Source organism: Hipposideros armiger, unplaced genomic scaffold, assembly GCF_001890085.2.
Source record: "Hipposideros armiger isolate ML-2016 unplaced genomic scaffold, ASM189008v1 scaffold_88, whole genome shotgun sequence".
NCBI lineage: Eukaryota > Metazoa > Chordata > Mammalia > Chiroptera > Hipposideridae > Hipposideros > Hipposideros armiger.
This window is the reverse complement of record NW_017731438.1, coordinates 2,151,923-2,175,748: the sequence shown is the minus strand read 5'-3', so window position 1 is coordinate 2,175,748 and position 23,826 is coordinate 2,151,923. Positions and strand designations below refer to the sequence as shown.

Below are 23,826 nucleotides of genomic sequence, written 5' to 3'. Positions count from 1 at the left end.
GAGAGAAGTTTAGTGAATGGATGAATGAATGAATGGACATTTCATGAATTAGAAGATTATAAGTGCAAATAGTAAATACCACAGGAATTTAAAAAGACAGAAAACTATGGGCTGGAGTGACGAAAGAAGGCTTCACAGAGGAGGAGTTTGAGTATGAGGCTTAAAGAAATCGGATAACTTGAAAGACTAGGGAGGGTCTTCTGAAAAGAAGCAAGGAAGGTGTGATGGTTCCAGCAAAGCCGAGAGGTGACCCGGGTGAGTGTGGCGATACCGAGTGGACAAGAGGTGTGGATAAAAGACATGACTTGTGGAAAGAAAAGAAAGACCATATGAAACTGAGAACAGGAAGAGTCTAGGAGCCTGGACGAGGGTTGCTAAAGCAATTGACTATGTATTGTCTTCTCTAAATGGCATTGTTGTTAGACATTTAAAGAGATGCTCATTACATAATTGCCATAACAATAATACCTGGTGGCCGGTGGCTTTGACAGTGGCTAAGAGCACAGACTTCAGAGCTGGGTGTGAGCCTCCATCTGTCCCTTACTCTTTGTGTGGCCCTGGGGCCCTGAGTAGTAAGTGCCATCACTGACCATCTTTCCCTTGTCACTGTACCTAAGTTACCCCATCTGCAAAAGTAGGGCAATCGTAGTGCTACTGCATCAGGTTGTCATGAGGATGAAATCAGCGACCACAGAGAAAGTGTTCAGAACAGAGCCAGCCACATAGTACATTACACACGTGTGTGCTCTTACTTGCCAGTGGGTGGGAGGGAGCAGAGTTACGGAGAATCAGTCAAGTCTGGCTTAGTGACTGCAGAATGAGGTGTGGTACGAAGCTCTATGGTTACCCTGAAAATATTCTGTAGGTCTTTTCCCAGATTCTACAACTATCTGCCTTTGCTTTATAACCAGCTTCAGATGGTATTGTCCCCTCACACTGCACCTTCTGCCTCCATCTATGCGAAGTAGCCACGATTTCTTTATCTTTTCCCTTTGGAATGGTCCCTCTTCCTCGCTTTAGTCTTACTCTTCAACCCTGTATTTAGCTGTATTCACTCTAACATCCCAGTGTCCAACCCGTGAATGCCACAGGAACCTCGAAATCCATTAGAAAACAAATCTGGACGTATCTGCTTTTAAATCTGTACATTGCATTCTTTTAGTAAGCTAAGAGTTTCTAGCCTGAGCAGACAAATGTTCGCCTTATATTCTCCTGGTGGATCCTTACTGAATGAATGACAGTTGTGCCTCAGTTTCCCCCATCTCCTCATCCCCAGGTTGAGAAACCAGTGGAGTTCAATGATGATGACAGCACGGGCAGCTAGCATTCCCTGGGAGCCCTCTACTCCCCAGGTATGATGCCAAGTGCCAGTGCTTCTCACAGGCTCAGGCCGTGGAACCATGTCATACTCATAACCCACTGACGACATAAAGTATGACAATTAAAATTCCCATTTTACAGGCAAGGCGACTGAGGGATGAAGGGCTTAAGCATCATGCCCCATGGGAGCCTGGATGGAAACCTAGGAAGTCGGGCTCCAGGGCCAACATTTATATGAGCAGCACTGGAATCTCAGCCCCAAGATTGCTGGCACTGCGCCGCCTCTGAGTTATAAGCCTTATAATGTGCAACTGATTTTGGGACCCCTTCCAGGTCTGTGCATGTTAATGGGCTCTGTTTATTTCTTTGTTTCTTTCACTTCATTTCTGGCAGCAATTAATGGATTCATTTCCTATAACATGCTTGCAGAAAGCATCCACCCGGGGATGAGAACAATGAACGCAGTTCATTAAATCCATCCTCTCATCCTACAGAGGGTTGTCCCGCCCCCACCCCTCACCCCCACTCCCAGTTCTTCCATGAGAAAAGAATGGCGACGGGAAGCTTATTTTCATCCAGGATCTAACAGTCTCCCTCTCGTCTCTGTTCTTCCTTTCTGGTGCTGGGCCTTTCCTCCTTCCGTCCAAACACAACCTGGTTTTTCAGAGGACAGACACGCTAGCAGCCGAATTTCCTGTCCTCTCCCAACCCTGACTTGCAGGAAACGTGTCTAAGGACCTTGTGATAATAAGCAGAATCCATACCCAAAACCTGTCAGCAGCACCTAGAAGCCATTTTTAAGTATCTGTAGGCTTTCTACCAACATGGTGGTTCCTTCCTTCTTGCAACTCTGCTTGCCTCTGGTTTCCCCGGCACCAGCCTGGATGCCCGCCTCCCTGACCTGTCCTCCCGCGCTGTTGCTGGTGCCAACTTCTCAGCCCACACTGTGACGTTTACGCACTCAGCCCCCTTCACACGACACACCTCCCCTCGGCGAGTTCATCCATTCCCAGTTACTGGATGGCTGGCTTCCACACCTGCCTTCTGAGCTCACCGCTCTCGTGAGCTCCAGACCGGTTCTCCCTGCATGGCCCACAGGCATCTCAGACTCAACATATCGAAGATTTGAAGCTTTGCCTTTCGACCCAAACCTTTCCTCCTCTGCTGCTCTCTGTCCTAGAGAATGGCACCTCCAGCCACCCAGTGGCCCAGGTCAGAACCAGACATCATGCTGCACCTTCTTCCTGCCCAGTCCTGGCCATCCCACCTCCTTCTGCAAACCCCCGTCTTCCTAAACATCCCTGCGGTCATAATCTGGGCTCAGGCCATCTCTGCCCTAGATTAGCAATAGACATTTTTTTTCTTATATATTTTTTCTTAATACAAAAAAAATATTCCTTTAAAAGAAGATCAGAAGAAAAACATATAAAAGTCACAAAAGCCACGCCTCCCCCACCCCCATCTAGAAACAGTCACTTTAGTTCTGGGCTCACACATCGTTTTCTAGGACAGCGCTTTTTGCCTCCCCACCCTCCACCGTTCTATCTTTTCCTCCACAACATTTATGGAGAGAATGTAATCACATATTTGTGCATTTGCTTGTCTGTCCAACTCAATTCTACGCTTCTGAGCGCAGGCTCTTTTTCCATTTGCTCACTCTCTATTTAATCCCCAGCAGTGTCTGGCCACAGGATAGGTGCCTGATGCATGCTTCCTGAGTAAGTTCATGGTGAATAAGTGGCCTGTCTGTCACACTGGCTAGGGCTCCTCAAGACAGCTGTCCCCTTGCCCTTTCCACCCTCACAACTTGGCATTGTACACATTGTAGGCTTTCAGTAATTACCTGTTGAATGAGTAAATGAGAGAGAGGTGGGATTCCACTGAGTGAACACAAAGGAAGGTAGAGAAGGACAGAAGCCCCTGTCCTGGAGAACCCACAGCAGACAAGGCTAAGAACACTGATGTGTAGGAATCATAGAGCTGCCCGACCAATAGTGTTCAAGTAAAAATAAACAAATCTGATATTACAATAAACAGACGTGGGTGGAGGGCCCTCAGAGTTGATGCTGATCGCTTAGCCAGCGTTCCGGCAACAACATGTCTCCTCGCCCGTCCATCCACTTAAGAGTCAACACAACCCCAGCGTGAGCATCAGACGGGCTCGGTGTCACTCCCTGCCCAAGTCTGGAAAGCCTGAAGGTCCAAAGCTGTGAGGCAGCGGGATCACAGCAAGCAGTGGCTGTCCCTGAGACACCACTGGGACCCAGTTCTAAGGCAGACACTTGGAAATCGCCCCAGTGCTCCCCGTTGGAGCTCAGAGCTGGCTAGGCACCAAGGGTGCAGACTTGGACAAGGGGAAGCTCGTCAGAAGTGTTGTTTGTTTAGCTGCTGGCATCCTTAAGGATCCTTAAATAGTGTGCCAAAGGCCTCCTTTGCTGCTGTTTCCCCCATTGTGATAGATACTCTGCTGTAGGAATAGTTGTTCAAGCCTCCTCCCCTGAGCTCGGCAACTCCAGGTTTCTTACGACCTTGTAAGGCCACAGCTGCAACTTAACCTCACATGAACCAAGGGAAAAAGGCAAGCCAGCGGGCTCACAGTCACTCCATTTCCAGTTGCATTAGGACCTTTTGGGTGGCCTCCCAGCCTTCGTCCCAAGGGGCCTGGAGAGAAGCTGCCACTGAGGCTTGAAGCCACCACCACCCATTAACCCCTCCCGGGCTCCTCCCCTCTCCTTAGATGGGCTGAGGGCCCCAGGAACTCCACGTTCTGTGGAAGGCTTACAAGGCAGGCAGAAGGTTAATGCCCAGAAAAAAGAATAAATGTAACTGAGCTTATGCTGATATTTCTACACAACGTGTTTATATGCTGAAGATGAACAGAAACCAAGTCAAACTTTTTCCAAGAATACAGTCCAGAGAACAGGGTAAGCACGTTCCAGAAAGATTAGAGGAGGACTAGAAAGGCAGAGAATGTGCAATACGGGTGGTGTGAAGCTTGAACTACCCCGAAGGCCAAGGGGCATCCCATGAGGGGTTGGACTACGTCCCCTTATGGTCCCTCCGAAACCCTGGAGTGTATGATGGTGGCTGTAGACTCTGCCAGTGCAGGCGATGCACTGGGATCATCACCACCGAGTCCCCAATGCCATCTCCACCTAACCTGACCTGAAGGAACAGATACTGGATACCCCAGCACGCCATGTCCCTTGAACTTCTCCCCTTATCCCTACAGCTCCCCCTAGTGGCCTTGCCCTTTGTGAAGAAGCCAGCCTGCTGAAGACAAGTAACCCCGAAACGCACCACGTGGAGTAAATGGTGCCCTGAAATGACCTTGCTAATAGGTGACCACAGGGGGTCTGTGGAATTGTCTTCCTTGGAGATCTTTCAAAATAGGCATAGGAAATTTATGATTACACATATTGCGTAGAGTTCAATGGAGATTAATATAATTGGGGGTATGAGTCTGATTAGCAAGAAGGGCTAAATGTCTGACATTGTCAAGTTACATTTGCTCTTTGAGACCATAAGAGTAGCTTCCAGCAAGTTACCATCTGCATTCGTCTTTCTGTGAGGACAAGAACAGGGCTGATGTGGGGAAATGGGTTTAGATTACTGCATCTCACTGCTAGGGAGGCAAGCCTATTTGGGAGGGGTTAGTAAATCTTAGGGAGAGAGAGCGATTGGGAAGAGGCAAACCCTATACCTAGGTAAAGAAGGCTAATTGGCACGTAAGGACCTGGCTGAGGAGGAAAACAGAATTTTTAAAGAGATCAGCTAGCAAGAGGCCCAGTGGGTATGTGCCAGCTCCTGAAAGCACCAAGCCACAGGCAGCCAGCATGCCTGCACTCCCTGCCCATCCGAGGGGGCAGTCTGCAAGCACTGGTCCATACACATAATCAGAAGAGACCTTCACAACATTCAGGTTATATTTGGACTGAAGGATGATAAGAAGGTACACAGATGCAACTAATAACTGAAAGGGGCCTATTTCTTGTGCTATTTAGGTAGCGAAGAAGAACCTCGGCCTGAATGCTGGCATGAGACAAGATTCCTTTTAATCCTGGCTGTTTACAATCACAACGACTAGGGGTTACTCTCTGTTTGAAATGATTTCACGGTGGTGAGTTCCTCTCCTTTGTACTTTCCTTGGGTTAGAAGGAGGAAACGGTATTTCCTTTGACAGCAAGATCTTAGAAGTTCATTCCAGCTCTGCCTTAGGTTAATGATTAAGTACATTGTTTAATCTCTGTCCATTTAAAGTCTTTCAGGAACAAGGCAGAGTATAAATAAATAAAAATAAACTCTGTTTCAGGTCCTCCATTCACGCAGGAGGGTTGGCCATGGTCCTCCTGGCTAGTGGATCTCAGGAAGGCAAGTTCTCTAGTCTCCCCAGTGGTGTCTGTGGGAAGGAGCAGAGCTGGGCCCCAGAGATAAAGCCCCCCTTCCATTCTTCACTCACGCTGCCCCTCGTAGCATAACTACCAGGGAAGGGAGTGTCCAGGGGCACTTTGAGCCCCTGCATTCCAGGGGCTGGAACCTTCCTCTCCCCCTTCCCTGCAAAACTGAGCCCAAGCAGCTGCAGGCTCTTGGCACAGCCCCCAGGGGGTAAGCGATCCACCATGCTAACTACCATGTCGGGACTGACTACGAAACGTTTCCCAAGCAGCGGAGCATTATGTAACAAGACCCCCGGAGGGAAACATGAATGGAGCCCACGCAAAACCCAGCGGCCTGCCCGTTTCTTGCTACCACTTCCGTCCAGTGCCCATGTGGTGCAGCTTTCCTCAAATATTTCTGCATCTGCGTCAAACCACACTTGAAAGGAACTAACTCTGACACAAAAGGCTTTTGTGTCACAAACCCCAGGTTGTTGGGCATGATACAAGGGGAGCCCATGACATCACAGAAGAAACCCAAGTTCACGGGTGTTAGGTATTAGCCATTCTGTGTTTTCAGCAGAATGGTAGTGCTGTTCCCCTAAGCGGTCCTGTCACTTGCCTCATTCCAAAATGTGTTCCACAGAGTTGACATTTTCTCTCTCACTGGTCCACACAGTCCTTTTAAATGAACCCAAGAGAAAAACTGTCTATGGTGAACAGCTTAAAATAATCCAACAATGAGCTCTAAGACCTTCTAAAAGTCTGATTTGAGCCAAGAAAGACAATCATGATCGTAGATACATACCATGAAAACAGTCCTAAGTTTCTGAGAGATGATACTAGGCAAAGGAATATGCCCAGTACAAACTTTGGCTACGGGTCAGCATTCTCCCTTTCCTAGATGGTTAGAGATAACCCACATTGGTTGAGAGAAGACGAAGGCAGCTCTATATTATCCTCCTGTTAGCCTGTAGTCCTTCCTGATGCCAGCAGGGGGAGCCCTCAGTGCCAAAGATGTCCTGTTCCTGGGTGGTAGTGTGCCCTGTAGCCATTCGATTTGAAGGGCCAGACAAAAACAAAAAATAGCCTGTGACTCCATCAAAGTTTAAACATCACACCCTCACTGCAACCTTCGCTACCTGTCTAAATCCCCAATGAGGAGAATGGATACGTCTGTCATCCCAGCACCTCTCCGTACACTCCACGGCATCCAGACATGGCACTGTCCCAAGTCACCCTGCGTGGCTAAGACCAGAGTGACTGCAACTCGCCAGCACATGCTGCCAGTCCATGGGTGTCAATTAGGCTTCAGAGGGAGCATTTCAAGATCACAGAGACTTACTCTGTAAAAAGCAGCAGAGCCTTATATTTACACGTGACAAGTCTCTCAATGATTTGAAGGGAAATCTTATTATGACAGACCCCTCAATTAACCAGATTTGTTAAAAATCCCAACCTTATGAGCAAGGTGATAAATTGAGTGAGAAAGACCATTTCTCCATAATATATCTGTGTCTGTATCACTCTTATACTTTAAAAAAAAATCTAGCAACAGATTAGCTTCAAAGAAGAAATCAAAACATTAAAATATAATGTAACACCACTGACTATACAAAATAAGTACACTTCAAGAGGTGTTGTGTAAACTCATAAAGAGAATTAATGACAACACAATGCCTGCTTCCCTCTTGTCATCACTCTGCTATAAATATCTCCTGAAATGAACCACATTAAAGAATTTATAGTAACAATAAAAAATTTAAACTATAAGAAACTTAAGGTACCCAAAAAAGTTATCTCAGTCAAATTTCAGGAACCTGGTTGGAAGAAACAAACTGTTTTTCTACTAGTCAATATGTTCTTTTTGAAGGAGAGCAGAAACTAAGCTTTATTTATATAAATGGAAAATTTAGAATAGAAGTCGTCATATCTTCCAATATTTTCAAACAGTTGAGTTAACAGCTAAATATTAACTTGAAATTTAACCTAGAACTTACATATAAGAAAACACTCTTTCTTTGGTCTCTGCATTTTAATGTTCACACTAGTATGAACAGTGTATTTCCTAAATTAAGCAAAATCATAGGGCTCTTGTATTTTAAAATATATTATTTTAAAGCTATTATAATTTCATTTACTGTTTGAATTCTAATTTCAAATGCTCTTTCCATGCAGTACTGTGTTAGATTATAGTGCAACTCTGGTTATGATTACCTATTTACGTATGTTTACCCAATCTGTTTAAAAATATAAAATGCTTGTTCCTTCAAAGCAAGAGAAAAACACCTTTGAGTAAAGGTGTTTGGATCTCACTACCAATATTACTTCAGAACTGGTTTTAAAAAAAGAATGCTTGTTAAAGACTAAATTCTGGCTAAATTCAGCCTTAACTTAAAAAATGTCTGAATCGGTTTAGATATTAGGACATCTTTTGCAATGTAAACATAACTAAATTTCATTAGTCTCTGTGTTTGAATAACATTATTCTAACTCGAGAAGCAAACTCTCTCGTGTTATCGTTCTGGCTAATGTTAAGATTCATTGCCTAATGTTTTGACTTCGCTTTGACAAATGTATCAAACATTTACCTAATAATGTCATTGTACAGCTTTCTAAAAAGCTCTTAGCCAATAACATTTCTTTGATTCTCTAGGACGTATTAAGCACATCCATTTTTCATGTTTGACGTGTAAATAACACAAGACTCAAAACAGAGTCCTTTTTCACTTCTCTCCATGTGGAAGGTTAGTCCTAAGGATTTGCCCTCACTGTTGGTCCCATACTTCTCACTCTAGCCAAGAATCTAGCCTTGCCACTTCTGTCTGTAGGCTCCAGGTGGTCAGCTTCAGGGATGGCTTCCTGCTCTCACAGGAAGTAAATAAAAGGATGCTGACCAAGAGAAGTTCACCTCGGTTTACAGATCTCCTTTGCAATTGGTGTCCTTCAGCCACGTTCTGACACATCAACTGACTGACATGATTGAGTTGTTGGTTCCCAGTGCCTGGTCTGAAATTCTGAAGTTTATATTGCCCAACTGCATGTTTGGATTTTACAGATTTTTTTTTTTTGGTGTCTGACTCACTGGCTGCCCTTTGACCCATTCAACTTTCCCTTTTGTATGAGTTCTCATGACTCCTGTTCCCCTGGTGTAAGTACCCAACGCCACTCACTGTAAACCCCAAGGGATGTGCCTTGACAAACATCAAGAATATAACAGAAAGATATGGAGAGGCTGTGAAAAAGTCATGCTAAATGGGAAATAGCGGGCAATTAGGAAAGAAGTAAACAGCGTATCAGCACATGTAGACTACATGTGTAAGAAAATATTTAGAGGAAGTGACGTCACCCTCCACCAGTCAGGGAGAGGGGGTAGCCCTGTGTCCTTCCCCCTTTCCATACGCTTCAAGGCACTGGAGACTGGAGTGGGCTTTTTGTTGCAGGAGGGAAGAGATTCAAAACCCAGATCAACTTAATTGTTGGAGGCTGGGAAGGAGCTTTGGTTCCTTTTTGTTTTAAGTTGTGGTTGCACTCATCCTTATTTGCGGTAAGAGATTGATTCTGGAGCGCTCGAGGGTCCAGAGTAGAGATGGCAGGAGTTTTCTTCTGCCCACTAAGAAAACTGAGGGTGCAAGCCTTCAAAGGAACCAGCTTCATGCAAGGGTTTCAGACTCAACTCCCCACGCTGGGGGCCCAAGCTTTCATCCCCATTACACATGGGCATCAAAACCTCAGGCCCTGGGACACGGAGCCTGGCACCTCTCCTGGGGAAACTGTCACGTACCGCAGGTACTCACCATTTGCTTCTCTATTCCCTTCTCATTCTTAGAATCTGTGCTTTTTTGGGGGGTAGGGGAAGGGTTGCTTTATTTTTTGCTTACTGGCTCAGCCATACACTTAAAAGACTTGTTACAATTTACCTGCCTCTAAATGTTCATATCAGGATGGTTTTCAAGTTATTTAATCCAAAATATTACCAGAACCTTCCAGCTATAACATGTTCACTTGTTTCATGTCTTTCTTCATGTTTTCCCCCAACCAAGAACTCACTCCCTCTTTTCCTGCTGAGAAACTTGCAGCCCTTCTTCAAGGGCTAGTTCCTCTGTCATCTCCACCATTCACCATTCGTTGACCCACCTCAAGCGTTTTCCCGTCCCTCAAATCCTTCCCACTGCCTACGGGACATGATGGATTTTATTAACATGGGATTGTTCTGTTTCTTTCCCCAGCAAAATTCTAAGGTCCTTAACTAAAATGACTTCAGCATGATGCTTTTCTTGTATGTGCTTTTCTCCCACCTCCACGTTTCTGTACATGCTATCCATCTCTCTCCCCCTTTCTCATCCCACCTACTTGACTAACTCCTAAAAGACCTTTAAGACTGACTCAACTATCTCCTCCTCTGAGAAGCATTCAACATCTCCTGTTCCATCCCTAAAAACAACTGATCGGCACCTTGATTATGCTGTGATTGTAGCTTACCTATATCTCGATTATTATAGTAGCACTTTGCATATGATTTTCACATGGCTTTCCTTCTCTGGACCTTTTGAGAGAAAAGGCTCTCTTACTTATCTTTGCATCCCTTATGCCTAGTGCCTCTCCCAGAGCACATAATCAATATGTATTGCATTCTTTGAGAATCTGAGGTCTGGAGTCAAAGTCAAGATGGGATCCTGAGGGAGAGTCGGGTGTCCTGAACAAGAGAAGGGGGAGGCTGGAGATTAGATCAGCCAGCCAAGGAGATGCCAACCCAGGAATAACACAGCTTTCTGACGCTCCGATAAGCACTTCCATATTTGTTACCTCACTTAATCCTCTTTCATTTACAGTGTTTATCGCATTGTTACTTGTAGCCAGTTTCCTTTTGGGTCCCATCTGGCCCTTTACAGAGAAAGTCAGCCAATCTCCATTCCACCCTTGAGTGCAAATTAGGAAGTGATTTGAAAGGGGAAGCTAGGCTTTTTGATGTTCTCAGAAGCTGGCAACAAGGCCTGCAGACTGAACAGATAATGCAGGAGTACTCAAAGCTCTATATTGTTCATTTCTTCTTTCTATGAGAGCCACATAATGCCTTCATTCAGAGATCCTCAAAAACGTTTAAACATGACCTCATTTGGGTAAATCTTAGCTGCCTCAACAACAAAAAAAATTTCAATGGATACCTCTAATTTATTTTAAATTATCTACATTATAATCATCTAACAGCACTTTTTAAAAAGAAAATATCCAAGTTTTCATTGGTGGCCTCAGGGTAAAAAAATGTGTCCTCTGTCCATCATTTATTTCCTCATATTCTGAGTCAGAGTCAAAACACAGCAGTTTTTCCTACTGCCTTCTGTTCAGCACCCATGTCCCAGATGTCTGTTTTGCAATGCATTTCTAAAATACATCTGCTGGTGTTTGGACAAGGGCAGCTAAGTAGATGCAAATAAATACTATCAACTGAAGGGCTGGCCAAGTGGCTCAATTGGTCAAGAGCTCACTCAAGAGTGCGAGCTCTGAGCAACAAGGTCACTGGTTCCATTCCCGGCCTGAGCTGAGCTGCCAACAGGTAGCAGGATGGCTCAGCTAAAAAAAAAAAAAATTACTATCAACTGAAATGGTCTCTGCCGCACACCAAATTGTCATCACTCTAGACCACCAACCCATGACAGATCACATGTTCTCAAAGAGGAAAGCTAGAATGAATGTGCCATTAGAGATCACTGGACCGCACAGTCACCCACCCACCTGCCGTCACTCTACACCTGTGCCATCGCCACACTTACATTCAGCCTAGCCAATTTAAATGGCAAAGGGGAAACAAGTCTGCATGCCATACACGCCCAAGGTGTGCTTAAAGTTCAATAACAAAACATCAATAGTTAATTCTATGCATCAGAGCAGAGCGGCTCCATTGCTTTCCACAACAGCAAGCTGCTGGCTGAGGCCTTTCGGGGCAGTGGCCAGCACTCATCCGAGATGGGCAGCACGCCACATCACGTCACCTGGCGATAAGAACACGTAGAGCCTGAAAGCTTGAGAGGTGGTCTCAAATTATCTTACGGTCTAGCAGTGAAGAATGTTACGGTAAAGAGCTTTAGAGGGAAGTAGGCTGGGCTTGACTCCGAATTTTTCTACTTATAACTCCGTGTATTTCAGCATAGTTACATCACCTTCCTGCCCCTCACCTTATCACTTACAAAATGGGGATAACAATGTCTTCTTCACAGGACTGCTAAAAGATTAAATGAAAAATGTATGTCAAACTCTTAGAGTGCTTCATATGTACTAGTTGCTCAATGGTAGCTACTTTATCTTAAAAACGCACACTATATTTAATGCGTATGTGCTGGTATGTTTTTCAGCAAAAGTCGCAACCTACTATGTGCCCTGTACAGTGCTAGGAGCTGGGAATATGTACCATCATGATCGAAAATAAGATGGCCCCCAAATCTGTGGAGCTAACATACTATTGGCCTATAAGGTGACACATAAAATGTCCAAATTGCTCTTGAAGCCCAGTTTTGGACAGCGAAGAAGCAGCTGGTGTGCTGAAGCATGAAATAAGCCAGTGGAGGAAACGCAAGCAACATTCAGGTGCCCGTTCTCCTGCCCATCAGTTCATGATTCCCCTCAAAATTTAGCAGTTACAGATAAGAAACATTATGCTTGTTCTTTGCCCTCTAAAACTATGCACTAAATTAATGAAGAAAGGAAAACAACCTTCCGAAAGCTAATGGGAGTCTAGGGTTGGCAGAGAATAGCATCGATTATGAAAATGAATTGTGAAAGTTACAGCATGAAAGACATCTGGTAAATGATACATTCGTTAGTCACTGCTTGGTTGACAAAGAGGATCCCTTAGCCAAACTCCCTAACATGAAGGTGAAAGTAGAAAACCTAATTATATAGATTAGGGAACAGAAAGAGAAAAACATGCAGACCTTGATCAAAGAAACATGTCTATTAAATACTAGACATATATTTTCCTTAATGTTCCCAAGGGCATGTGTGTTTGCTGGTGCCAATGCTTTAAGCATGCAACTAACAAGAAAAAGGTCTGCCCTGATCACATATTTTTGTGACTCTTCTCGGTTCCCCCTCTCACTGAGAAGTTTTACAAACTCCAATTGGGAGGTAGAAATCTTGCCTGACCTAGCACCAGAGCCATCACTCAACACATTCATCAGCAAAAGCACGTGGGAGAGAAAACAGTCAAGCCATGTGCTAGCCACCTGGGGGTGGGGAGAGAAGGGTCCGTAGATGTCCCCAAGCTGGTTAAGTCCTGGCTTCCAGGCTCACATTCCCACTGGGATTAAACCAAGAACCAGAAAATATCAGATGCACACAGCTTCAGGCACTAGCAGGTACTGATATACCCTTCACCGTGTATATGTTTTAAGGTTAAATAATTTTTTCAATTCTTTCTAAGTTGTTCAAGGAATTATTACACACCAGCGATGTGGCCTATGTTGTGGTGAGGACAGTGGAGTATTTCAGGCCCATCAGAGATGAGGGAAGCCAAGACTATCCAGTATAACAGTGAATGATCCTTCATAGAATTTCATAGAACAAATGTCTGCTGTTGCCAAACCCGCTGACATGTCATGAATGCCCTGTGCTTCAGGGTAATTTTCCTCCTCGCCAGTAGACATGATATTGTGTATGAGATGCTGCGAAGAGCCAACTAAGCTTTTCACTCAGAGCTGTGTCCTTAGAGAAGCTGAGAGCTTCTACAATAGTCTGTGGTTTTCAAAGCGATGGACAGTAAAAATTACCTAGAGGCTTCTGACATATTTGTCTACTCTTGGGTGGTTCTCCTGGAAAGAGGCCATGCTGTAGTTTAGAAGCCAGCAGGGTGCATGCCAAACTTTCAGTGCCTGGCCAGGAATGGAATGTTAATATCCAGGAATGAAGAAAGAGGGGAGAATTACAAATGGAGTGACAACTATCATGACATTGCCCTTGCACAATGCAAGGGAATCCTTCCTTCTGAAATGCAGCCTTGAAATGTCACACTGCACTGACCCTGACCCATGGAGGGTCTTGAAATGTCAGGCTGCACTGGCCCTGACCCATTTGTACATCTGTCATTGCAGAATGCTGCCTCATGACACTTGCGCTGAGACACCATACACGTAGCATCATGGTTTGATTCATGGGCTTCAGAGTCAGGCCTGGCTTTGAAGCTTGCCCCTGCCATTTACTAGCTGAGCTATCTACCTTTGCAAAGCCTCAGTTTCTCCATCAGTAAAATGGAGATGACAACCAAATTGTTAGAAAGATTACATATCCTTTTATTCAACAGTTCATGTGATACCCATAGCATAATATCTGGCATATTGTAAATGTTCCATGCCATATTTTTAAGAAGTGCCCAAATTATTTTATCATTGAAGGTAAGTCTACAAGACCCTGATTTGGTTCATTGGTTTTCTCTACACAATTTGGGGAAGGATTTATCTTTCTGGGGGTTATTGAGTAAGAAGATTCTTGATAGTTCTCCCATCAAAAGTGGATGGAGGCCCTGTGCACTGGAATGAACTGAGTTTGAGGTTAAACTCTGAGGTGACTGAGGCACCTGAAGACATGAGTGCTGCAAGCTGCTGTGGTTTTGGGTGACCAATAGCCTCTGTGTGAAGGTGAAGTGGAACTGACCATGCACTTCACTGTTTTTATGTTTCTTAATGTTTATTGGGAAATAATTGAAATATTATATATAACCTTTTTTAGTTCTACAAATGCATACTATAGAAATTGTCATTATAAGTAATTTACATTATTTAAGTTTGACAATATGAAGATAAAAATAGTATTGTTAAATTTTGTATTTCTTTACTCGTACATTGGACACTTTTTTATAATCTTATTGAACCTTCTCACTTTTCTTGTAAATTGTTTCATAGTCTTTGCCCATTTTCTTATACAGGATTAATTTTGATTGATCTGGAATAGCTCTTTATATATTAAAGAAAAACGTTTTGCTGCATAATTTTTTCCATCTTTTGTTCACTTTTATTATGTCTTTACTTAAAACAAAAGTATAATTTTTATGTAGCTAAAGTTACTGATTGTTTTTTTCATTTTTAATTACTTTCATTGCTTTTAGGCTTACAAAGTCCTTCCCTACTTCAAAACTAGTTATATACTTTTTTTCTATATTTTCTTACATATTTTGGGGTGTGGTTCATTGATTCCTTTTAACTGCTTAATCCATTTGGAATTCCTACTCTGGTAACAGTTTTCTATGTTATAAATTGGTATGGCCTTGTTAGAAAACGTTTCTGAAATATCCGTAAAAAACACAAATGAATTGGTCTTCTTTGCCCCAGTAATTCCACTTCTAAGAATGTAACTTAAAAAAATGATCAGGCATGTCTTTGAGAACTTTTACATGAAGATATTCATCCCAGTGCTGCCAAGATAGCAAAAAAATTGAAATAATTAATCTGTCATTGGTGGTAGAGTGAGTAAATGTTCTTCAACTGTCTACCATGGCAAGCACTAGCCACACGTGGCTTTTTAAATTTAAATGTATTAAAGTTAAATAAAAAATTCAGTTCCTCAGTTGCTAATCACATTTGAAGTGCTAACAGCCGCATGTGACTAGTGGCTACCATATGAAATAGCAAAGATAAAAAACATTCCCATTGTTACAGAAATTTCTGTTGAATAGTGTTGCACTATGGCCAATAAATCAGGTTTTTAATAATATTATTTATAAAATGATGTTAAGTAAAAATATCAAAACACAAAATATTTGGTGGTAACACAAATTCAGATTGGTTGCAGTAACCTTAATCATCAATATTTTCATCAAGTTATGTGTTGTCAGAGGAAACCCAAACCCTGCCCACCGGAAGCTCATTGTTTTAAAGAAAAAACGAAAAGCTGACATTTCATAGATGTATAGGAGTTTAACAAGATACATGGAGAAAACTAGTGTATGGCAACCACTCAGTAGCTGTTAATTTATTCAAAATCCAAATGGGAATTATCATACTGGGTCAGATGCAAGACCTAATTAACACTGTACCCTGTGTCCAACAGTGGTCTCAAAAGAAGCCATGATCATCCTTCTGTCAACATTTATTATCCAGCCAATAAAGTCACAAAAACAACTTGGCCAATGATGGCACTTAAAAACTTGGAGTACAGGGCCGGCCGAGTAGCGCAATGGTTAGGAACTGGCTTGGGAAGCCAGAGGGCCCCGGTTCGGATCCCATATATGAGGGCAGTGACACTGCCCTCCACAGCTAAGATGCTGAACAACAGCTCAACCTGGAGCTGGGCTGCTGTGAGTCGCTGGCGACGGTGTAGGCTGCAACCCCTGTGGCAGTGGGTTGCCATGGGCTACCGCATGTAGCCAGCAGCCAGCGTGAGCCGCCAGCAGCCAGCATAAGCGGCCAGCAGCCGCAGTGAGCAGCCGTCCAGAGGCCAGCAACTGATGTGCCTCGCCCGGGAAGAGTGCAATGATGGTGCCAACTTGGGCCAGTGAACCAATGTCCTCCACAACTAGACTGAAGACCAAAATGACAGCAACTTGTCTGTTCCCCTTCCCCAATTCCCCAGCACTGTTCCCATCCCTCCAATTCCCCAATAAAAATCTTTAAATAAAAACAAAACTTGGAGTACATAAAGCAAAGAACTTTACAGGGTACTTCATAAATATAGAAAGGCTGTGTGACCTCTCAAACATCAATAACCAACCAACCACTACAAAATAATGCTTCATTCATTATGTGTGAATACAACTTGGGGAAATGGTGCCCATAAAGAAAACCTACAGTTAACCTGTATCCAACCTTTCCAATGAGAACAAATTTTAAAGGTAAACAAAATGTTTATTTTTTTAAATTCTTGAAAGTATCAGAGAGTTAACAAAATAGTGGGAAAAAACATCTGGGAGAAGATGAAAATGTAAAGAGGTCGGCTCAGTATTGGGGATCACTTTTGTCTAAGGGAAATCTGTCAAGGTGAAAGAGGTATTGAGAGGCTGAACATTTAGTAGTGTAGAGGCCAAAAGTTGAAGTCCAGGGCCCAACAAGGATAGGTGCTCTGGTAAACCCACTACTTTTGATGAAAAACAAAAATAAACCCATTTTGAAAGAATTGCTATCCAGGATTGAGTCATTTTGCTGCCCAGAAAAATCTCAAGCCCTAAAAATGGTCTAAAGTGATCCCAGACTGTAATGTCCCCAGGCACCTACCTAACAGAAACAAATCAAAACTTTCTCAATAGGCAAAATCATCATATTAGGCCTCCACTATTTCTACAAACACATTTTTTAATATAATGTCTATCAAGCAATCAAAGATACAACCAGTCACACAAGGAGAGAAGATGAGAAACAAACACAGCTCCTAAGCATCTCCAGAATTTGGAATAATGACATACAGACTTTAAAATAGCTGTTTACTGTGCTTGAGGAAAAAACAATGATTAAAAAGTTTGTAAAATAACTGAACATTCTAAAAAGTAACAGAGCAGATTTGCAAAAGAACCAAATGGAAATTCTAAGACTAAAACAATGTAACAACTGAAATAACCTGATGGGTGAGTTTAACAGCATATGAGACATACCTGAAGAGAGAATCTGTGAATCGGAAGATAGTTTTGGAGTGAAATATGGAAAGGCAAAATAGAAGAGAGCATTGGGAACACAGAAAATATGGAGAGAAAATCTCGCATTGGAATCCCAGAAGGAAAAATTAGCCAAAGCAATATCAGAGACAATGGCTGAGGATTTTCTCATGAGTCCACAAATTCATGAAGTCCCAGGAACTTCAGGCAGAAAAAAATAAGAAGAAATTGACACCAAGAACCATTGTATTAAATCTACGGAGAGCTAAAGACAAAGGAAAATCTTAAAAGCAGTTGACAATAAAAGTTGCCTTTAGAGGAACAAGTTAAAAATATAACTGACTTTTCACCAGCAACAAAGGAAGCCAGGAGACAACAGAATCCATCTTCAGTGGACTGAAAGAAAATACTGCCAACCTAGAACTCCATACCAGTAAATGTATCCTTAAAGAATGAGAATGAAATCAATCATTTTCAGACAGACAAGCACTGAGAAATTTCTTTACCAGCTGACCCACATTTAAAAAGATACCAACAACTGTTCCTTAGGCAAACAAAAAAAAATAACACCAGATGGAAGATCAGAGCTATCAAAGGAGAGAAAAGCAGTAAAAGTGGAGGCGTCAGAGGGCTGACTTCTGTACAAGAAAGCGATATTGAAGACCTATAGGAAGCTGACTTACCGGGTGAGGTCGTCTTCCCCCTGTATTAATGAGAAATCATATTTGGCTATCCTCTGAAAGAAAACAGTTAAACCTAATCTTTATATCACATTTTGGAAAATATTTTTAACTGTTTTGGAGTGAAGAAAAATCAAATGCCATGAAGAAAAGATCAATATATTATACTGCATGATTTTTAAATCTAAAGGCCCAAAAAGACCATTCACAAGTAATAACAGAGAAAATAGGTTCAACAGTTTATCAGCTAGGATCAATGGTTCAAATGTCTGTGGAGTGGGCCCTAGGGGTGGGTGGAAACAGGTGAAATAGAGGGTCCTTACAAAGTTTGAGATACATTTTCCTCATTAAACCACATATTTATTACTAATTAATAAAAACAGATAATGAGTTAAGAAAGAAAAGCTAAGAGATCTAAGTTTTTAATGGATGTAGAGATATCAGTTGGTCTGGCAGCCAGTAAGTAGCTCTTTCTGTTTTCTATTACATGAGTTGAAAATACATTATATTGGGTTGTCAGAAAAGTCACGATGCATGTTTGTGACAGATGGCACTAGTTAATTTTTTGAAGTACTAGAGTCATTTGCATCTATGTTATTGCCATGTCATTTGACAGCTGACAGTTCTAGCTTCATTCTAAAAAAAATTGAGTGATTTGGTTGAGTTTTGGAGATTTTACAACAAGTTGAAGGTGGAAGACCAAACTGTGCATTTTTGCCATATTTTACTGTTTTACTTCCATAAAGGGAAGAACGTGTGTCAAGCTTCTGAAAAGTTGCATAAAGTTTACGGTGACAGTGCTTTACAAGAACGTCAGTGGCAACGATGGTTCACGAAATTCCGTGCTGGTGATTTTGATCTCAACAATGCTCCTCGGTCAGGGAGGCCCACTGAGGTTGACTACGACAAAATCAAGGCATTGATTGAGTCAAACCCACATTACACAACACGAGAGATTGCAGAAACATTGAACATCCATCATTCAAGCATTCAAGACCACCTGAAGAAGCTGGGACACGTAAGCAAGCTCAATATTTGGGTTCCGCATGAATTCAAAGAAGTTCATTTGACAGCATGTATAAACATCTGCAATACGCTCATTAAAGATGAGGAAACAATCCTTTTTTGAAGCGACTGATAACTGGTGATGAGAAGTGGATTGTTTACAACAATGTGGTGCACAAACGGTCTTGGTCCCCCCCGCCCCGACGTGATGATTTGCCTCAAATAACAACAAAAGAAGACATGCATCAGAGGAAGGTTATGCTCTCAGTGTGGTAGGATTTTAAAGGTGTCATGTTTCTCAAGCTCCTACCAAGGAACCAAACAATCAATTCAAATGTGTACTGTCGGCAATTGGACAGTTTGAATGAATCCATCATCCAGAAATGTCCAAAGCTTGTTAATTGTAAAGGAGTTGTGTCCCATCACGACAGTGCGAGACCACACACAAGTTTGATCACCCGTCAAAAATTATTGGAGCTTGGATGCGATGTGTTGCCACACCCACCATACTCGCCTGCCCTTGCACCATCAGACTTCCACTTGTTTCGTTCTCTTCAAAACTCCTGGCATGGTATAACGTTCAATTCAGATGAGGCTGTAAATCAGCACCTTTTTCAGTTTTTTGCAAATAAAGACAGGTGCTTCTAATGAACAAGGAATTATGAATCGCACTGAAAGATGGGAAAAGGTTATCGAACAAAATGGGCTATATATCATTGATTGATCTTTGTTCTTTATATAAATAAATAACCTTGAAAAACATAGATAAAATACGTCATGACTTGTCCGACAACCCAATAAATGCAATTTTCTGATATTCAGGATATCAGAGTAAGATAAGAATAGCTTTTTCCATTGGTTTGTTTAAAAAAAGTGTAGATAGAAATGTTTTCAGGATAGGATAACTTAATTTTCAGTATACACTGCATAGTCCCTTAATGTCCCTCCCATCCCTAGAATTTTAAGATTCATCCTATATATTTTGAGAATATCACAATATGATTAATAATTATTGAGATACAAATCCTCTGTTCTAAGGATAAGCCGGGGGGAGGGGAGGGGAGAGTGCCAATGACTGTCTGCCATTGTTCTCAAAGGACATCATTACTGAACAGAATTATTCCATTATTCCATCCACGATAGTGTTACTGAGTGACCCTCAATGCAGTCCTGTCTCACATATCCACTCTTTAGGCCCCCTTTATTTCAAGGTGTTTCTATAACATGTCCCTCTGCTCTCTTGAAAGCACTATGATGAAATGATAGTCAATGGCTTAACTGAATCAGTTCAGGAACGTCCTCTGTAGGCAGAATAGCTGAATGGTAATGCAGACATTTGGCATCAATTGAATTTTACCCACAGAGAACATCATTGTCCCAGGCAAAAGTGAGAGGAAAAAAAAATGGGTGTCTGGCACTCACTTACCTGCCGGAGTTTGGTTCCTACCATGGAGGCACTGGTGTCAAGCACAAATACCACATTCTTGGGTAACGGAGGAAGGTCTTTGGGAGCAAAGTAGTGCACAAAATAGTCATTTAGAACCTGGGGGTTGGGGGAGGAAAGAAAGTAAAAATGGTAGCACTCAGAATAGGCAGAAAAACTAATTAAAATGGACAGTCTGTGGAGGGAGCTTCAAAAAGTCAAAGACAGCATAAAACGGGATCTAGGGGCAGATTCCATACCCAGGACAGAAGTATCTATGGTCTCGATCCTTCCAAGAGAACAAATCGCTAATTTAATCTGTATAAGGATAAAATCATCCCTTAAAAAATTATCGACTACGTTGACTAATTCACTTTAAACTATCCATCCTTTTCTGCCCCCTTGTCACTTGGAAATCCTGCTTCCTTCATTATCCAGTTTTTACCCAACATCTTACAAGTTGAGACATCAAGGTTATCTATATTCTGGATGCACATTAATACATTTTAATATTCCCACCCTGTCTCTGGAGCAATAAAACCTAAAGGGAATTGAGCCAGGGACCAGTCTCCTTTAATTAAAATTGAAGAACAGCTAAAATTCTAACTTCATCTAAAATACCACAGGGAAAATTGTAGATTTCATTTGCTTTCCAGATTATTGAAGCAAGAAATAGATACCCTCAGCCTCCAGCCAGGGAACCTCACTAGTCTCCCTGGAGACACATTTTGGGTTAAAACAAATTTCCTAAGAATCACAAAGTTCTGTCTCCCTTAGATAAGTACTGGAAACCCCAGTTCTGAGTCTAACTAGAAGTATCAGGCAATGAACAAGAAAGACCAACAACGAACCCCTTACCTGGATGTCCCCAACGCTCTGTTCCCTATTGACATCATATTGAATGATGAAGTCTCCCAGAATGCCATTCTGGGCAATCCTGGCTTGTTGTATCACACTAGGCTTAAAAAAGACTTTGGCGAACGTTTCATTTTGGTTGATAACAGTAGAAGGAGGCGACCTAGCACCACCTGCAAACAAGATATAAATATGATTAATAACTGAACAGATACATTTTGTATGCTTCAATATATAAAGGTTTGTCTTCCATATGAACTTCCTAGACTTTCTACTGATAATGTATCCCAATACAAGAGATATGTTATCACATATTTCACCTTTATGCCTCCTGTTAAATCTTTTCTTATGAGAATTTTTAAAACACTAAAGTAGAGAGAATAGTGAAATGAACCCTCATATACCCATCATCCCACTTTAATAATTATCAACATTTTATCAATCTTTTGTGTCTGTTTTTATGTATTCCCTCACTATTTTTGCCAGGGAACTTTAAAACAAATACCAGACATTGTATTTCATCCATAAATACTTCAGTATGAGTCTCTAAGATTTTTTTTTTTAGCAAAACCATTATCACAAGTAACAACATTAATGCTTGGTAGAATACTCAGTCTGTATTTAGATTTTCCTGATTCTTCAGAAGATGTCTTGGAATGGTTGGTTTCTTGGAATTAGGGTCAAAATAAAGTCCCCACATCACATTTGGCCTATGTTTCTTAAGTTGCATTTAATCTACCAGTGTGTCCCCCTTCCAGCCTTTTTTCTACGGCTACATATATGTGTTAGAAAACAATGATCATTTGTCCTATGGACTTTCTCACATCCTGTATTTCATGATTGTTTTCTTGTCTTGTCTTTTAACTTTTTCTTCTGCTCCCTTGGTTTCCACCCTTGGCTTGTACTGTAACATCTGAAGGAGCTAGAAAAAAATACTGATGCCCAGGCCAAGAGCTCATTTAATTGGTCGAGGACATAGCCTGGGCATCATGACTTCTTTTTTTTTTTTTAAAGATTTTTATTGGGGAATTGGGGGATGGAAACAGCACTGGGGAATTGGGGGAAGGGGAACAGACAAGTTTCTGTCCTTTGGTTCTTCAGTCTAGTTGTGGTGGACATTGCTTCACTGGCCCAAGTTGGCACCATCATTGCGCTCTTCCCGGGCGAGGCACATCAGTCGCCGGCTTCTGGACAGCCCCTCACAGTGGCTGCTGGTCGCTCACGCTGGCTGCTGGCTACACATGGTAGCCCATGGCAGCCCACTGCAGCAGGGGCTGCAGCCTACACCATTGCCGGCGACTCACAGCAGCCCAGCTCCAGGTTGAGCTCTTGTTCAGCATCTTAGCTGTAGAGGGCAGTGTCACTGGTCCTCATATGTGGGATCTGAACCGGGGCCCTCTGGCGTCCCAAGCCAGCTCTTAACCAACGCGCCATTCGGCCAGCCCCTGGGCATCATGACTTTTAAATTCCCCGTGTGAGTCTAATGTGCAGTGAAGGCTGAGAACCGCAGCTCAGTCTCCTGTATTTCCTTCTGTTCTGGCAGGTAGAGCTGGAGGGTGGGTGAGACTCAGGTCCAGTGCTAACTGCAAGAACACTTTATAGGCGATGCTAAGTACTGACGACTTCATCACATCAGAAGGTACACTATCAAGTTGTCTACTTTCAGTGGTGGTAAGATTGATGGTGGGTTCCAGTACTGTCCTCCTGATCAGCCATGATAAAGTTCCTCATTGATCTTTCACTTAATAGTTTTAGCAATCGCTGATAATGTTTGCCTAGATCCACTATTTCATTAGAGTTGCAGAAGAGTGGTTTGTGATTCTCTCATTCCTTCCATATGGAATGCTTCCATAAAGAACACCTTTCCCTGAACGATCATTTGGTTGCCCTACCATACTGGTCGTCCAGACAGTTTATGGCTCTTTGAAACAAAACAAAACAAAAAAAACCTTTCCCAAAGCTTTCCCCAGCACAAATCTTAGGATATAAATTAGAATCCCAGAAAGATAAACAGATAAATGAATTTTATGTGATTTAAGAAAAAAAATAGTGAGATGACAGATTAAAGAAAAGAACATCCCATTTTTCATGCCTAAAATTCATTTCCTGTTAGAACACACAAAATTATTTCACAGGCAACCCACCTTTACAAATCCAAACACCACCATGTCTATATACTTAGAAACAGAACCCTAAATTTTTTAGATCTGCATACATCATAAAGGATAGGCAAACTAGGCCAGCCGAATGGCTCAGTTGGTTAAGAACTTGCTCAAGAGTGCGAGCTCTGAGCAACAGGGTCGCTGGTTCAATTCCCACATGGGCCAGTGAGCTGCGCCCAGCTGAGCTGCCAAAAGGTGGCAGGATGGCTCAGCTGGTGAGAGCACGTGCTCCTAACAACAAGGTTGCCTGTTCAAGATGGTGGACTACATCTGCTCGCAACTAAAGATTGAACTCAGCACCTTGAGCTGAGCTGCCGCCCGGAAGGCTCAATGGATAGGGCATGCGCTCTTAACAACGAGGCTGCTGGTTCCACTCCTGCATGGGATGGTGGCTATGCCCACCCGCAACTAATTGAACACAGCACCTTGAGCTGAG

At 42.5% G+C, this 23,826-nt stretch overlaps 1 protein-coding gene across 1 annotated transcript in view; it reads right to left on the bottom strand.

Moving 5' to 3' along the window:
* The window catches only part of ITIH5 (inter-alpha-trypsin inhibitor heavy chain 5), an 83,200-nt gene that overhangs the window by 16,472 nt on the left and 42,902 nt on the right, over positions 1–23,826 (bottom strand). Inside the window, exons 6-7 of the mRNA XM_019644529.1 lie at positions 21,232–21,401; positions 20,377–20,493 (exon numbers count right to left, since the gene is read on the bottom strand). Coding sequence (XP_019500074.1) covers positions 20,377–20,493; positions 21,232–21,401 — 287 coding nt within the window. The remainder of the gene's footprint in view (positions 1–20,376; positions 20,494–21,231; positions 21,402–23,826) is intronic.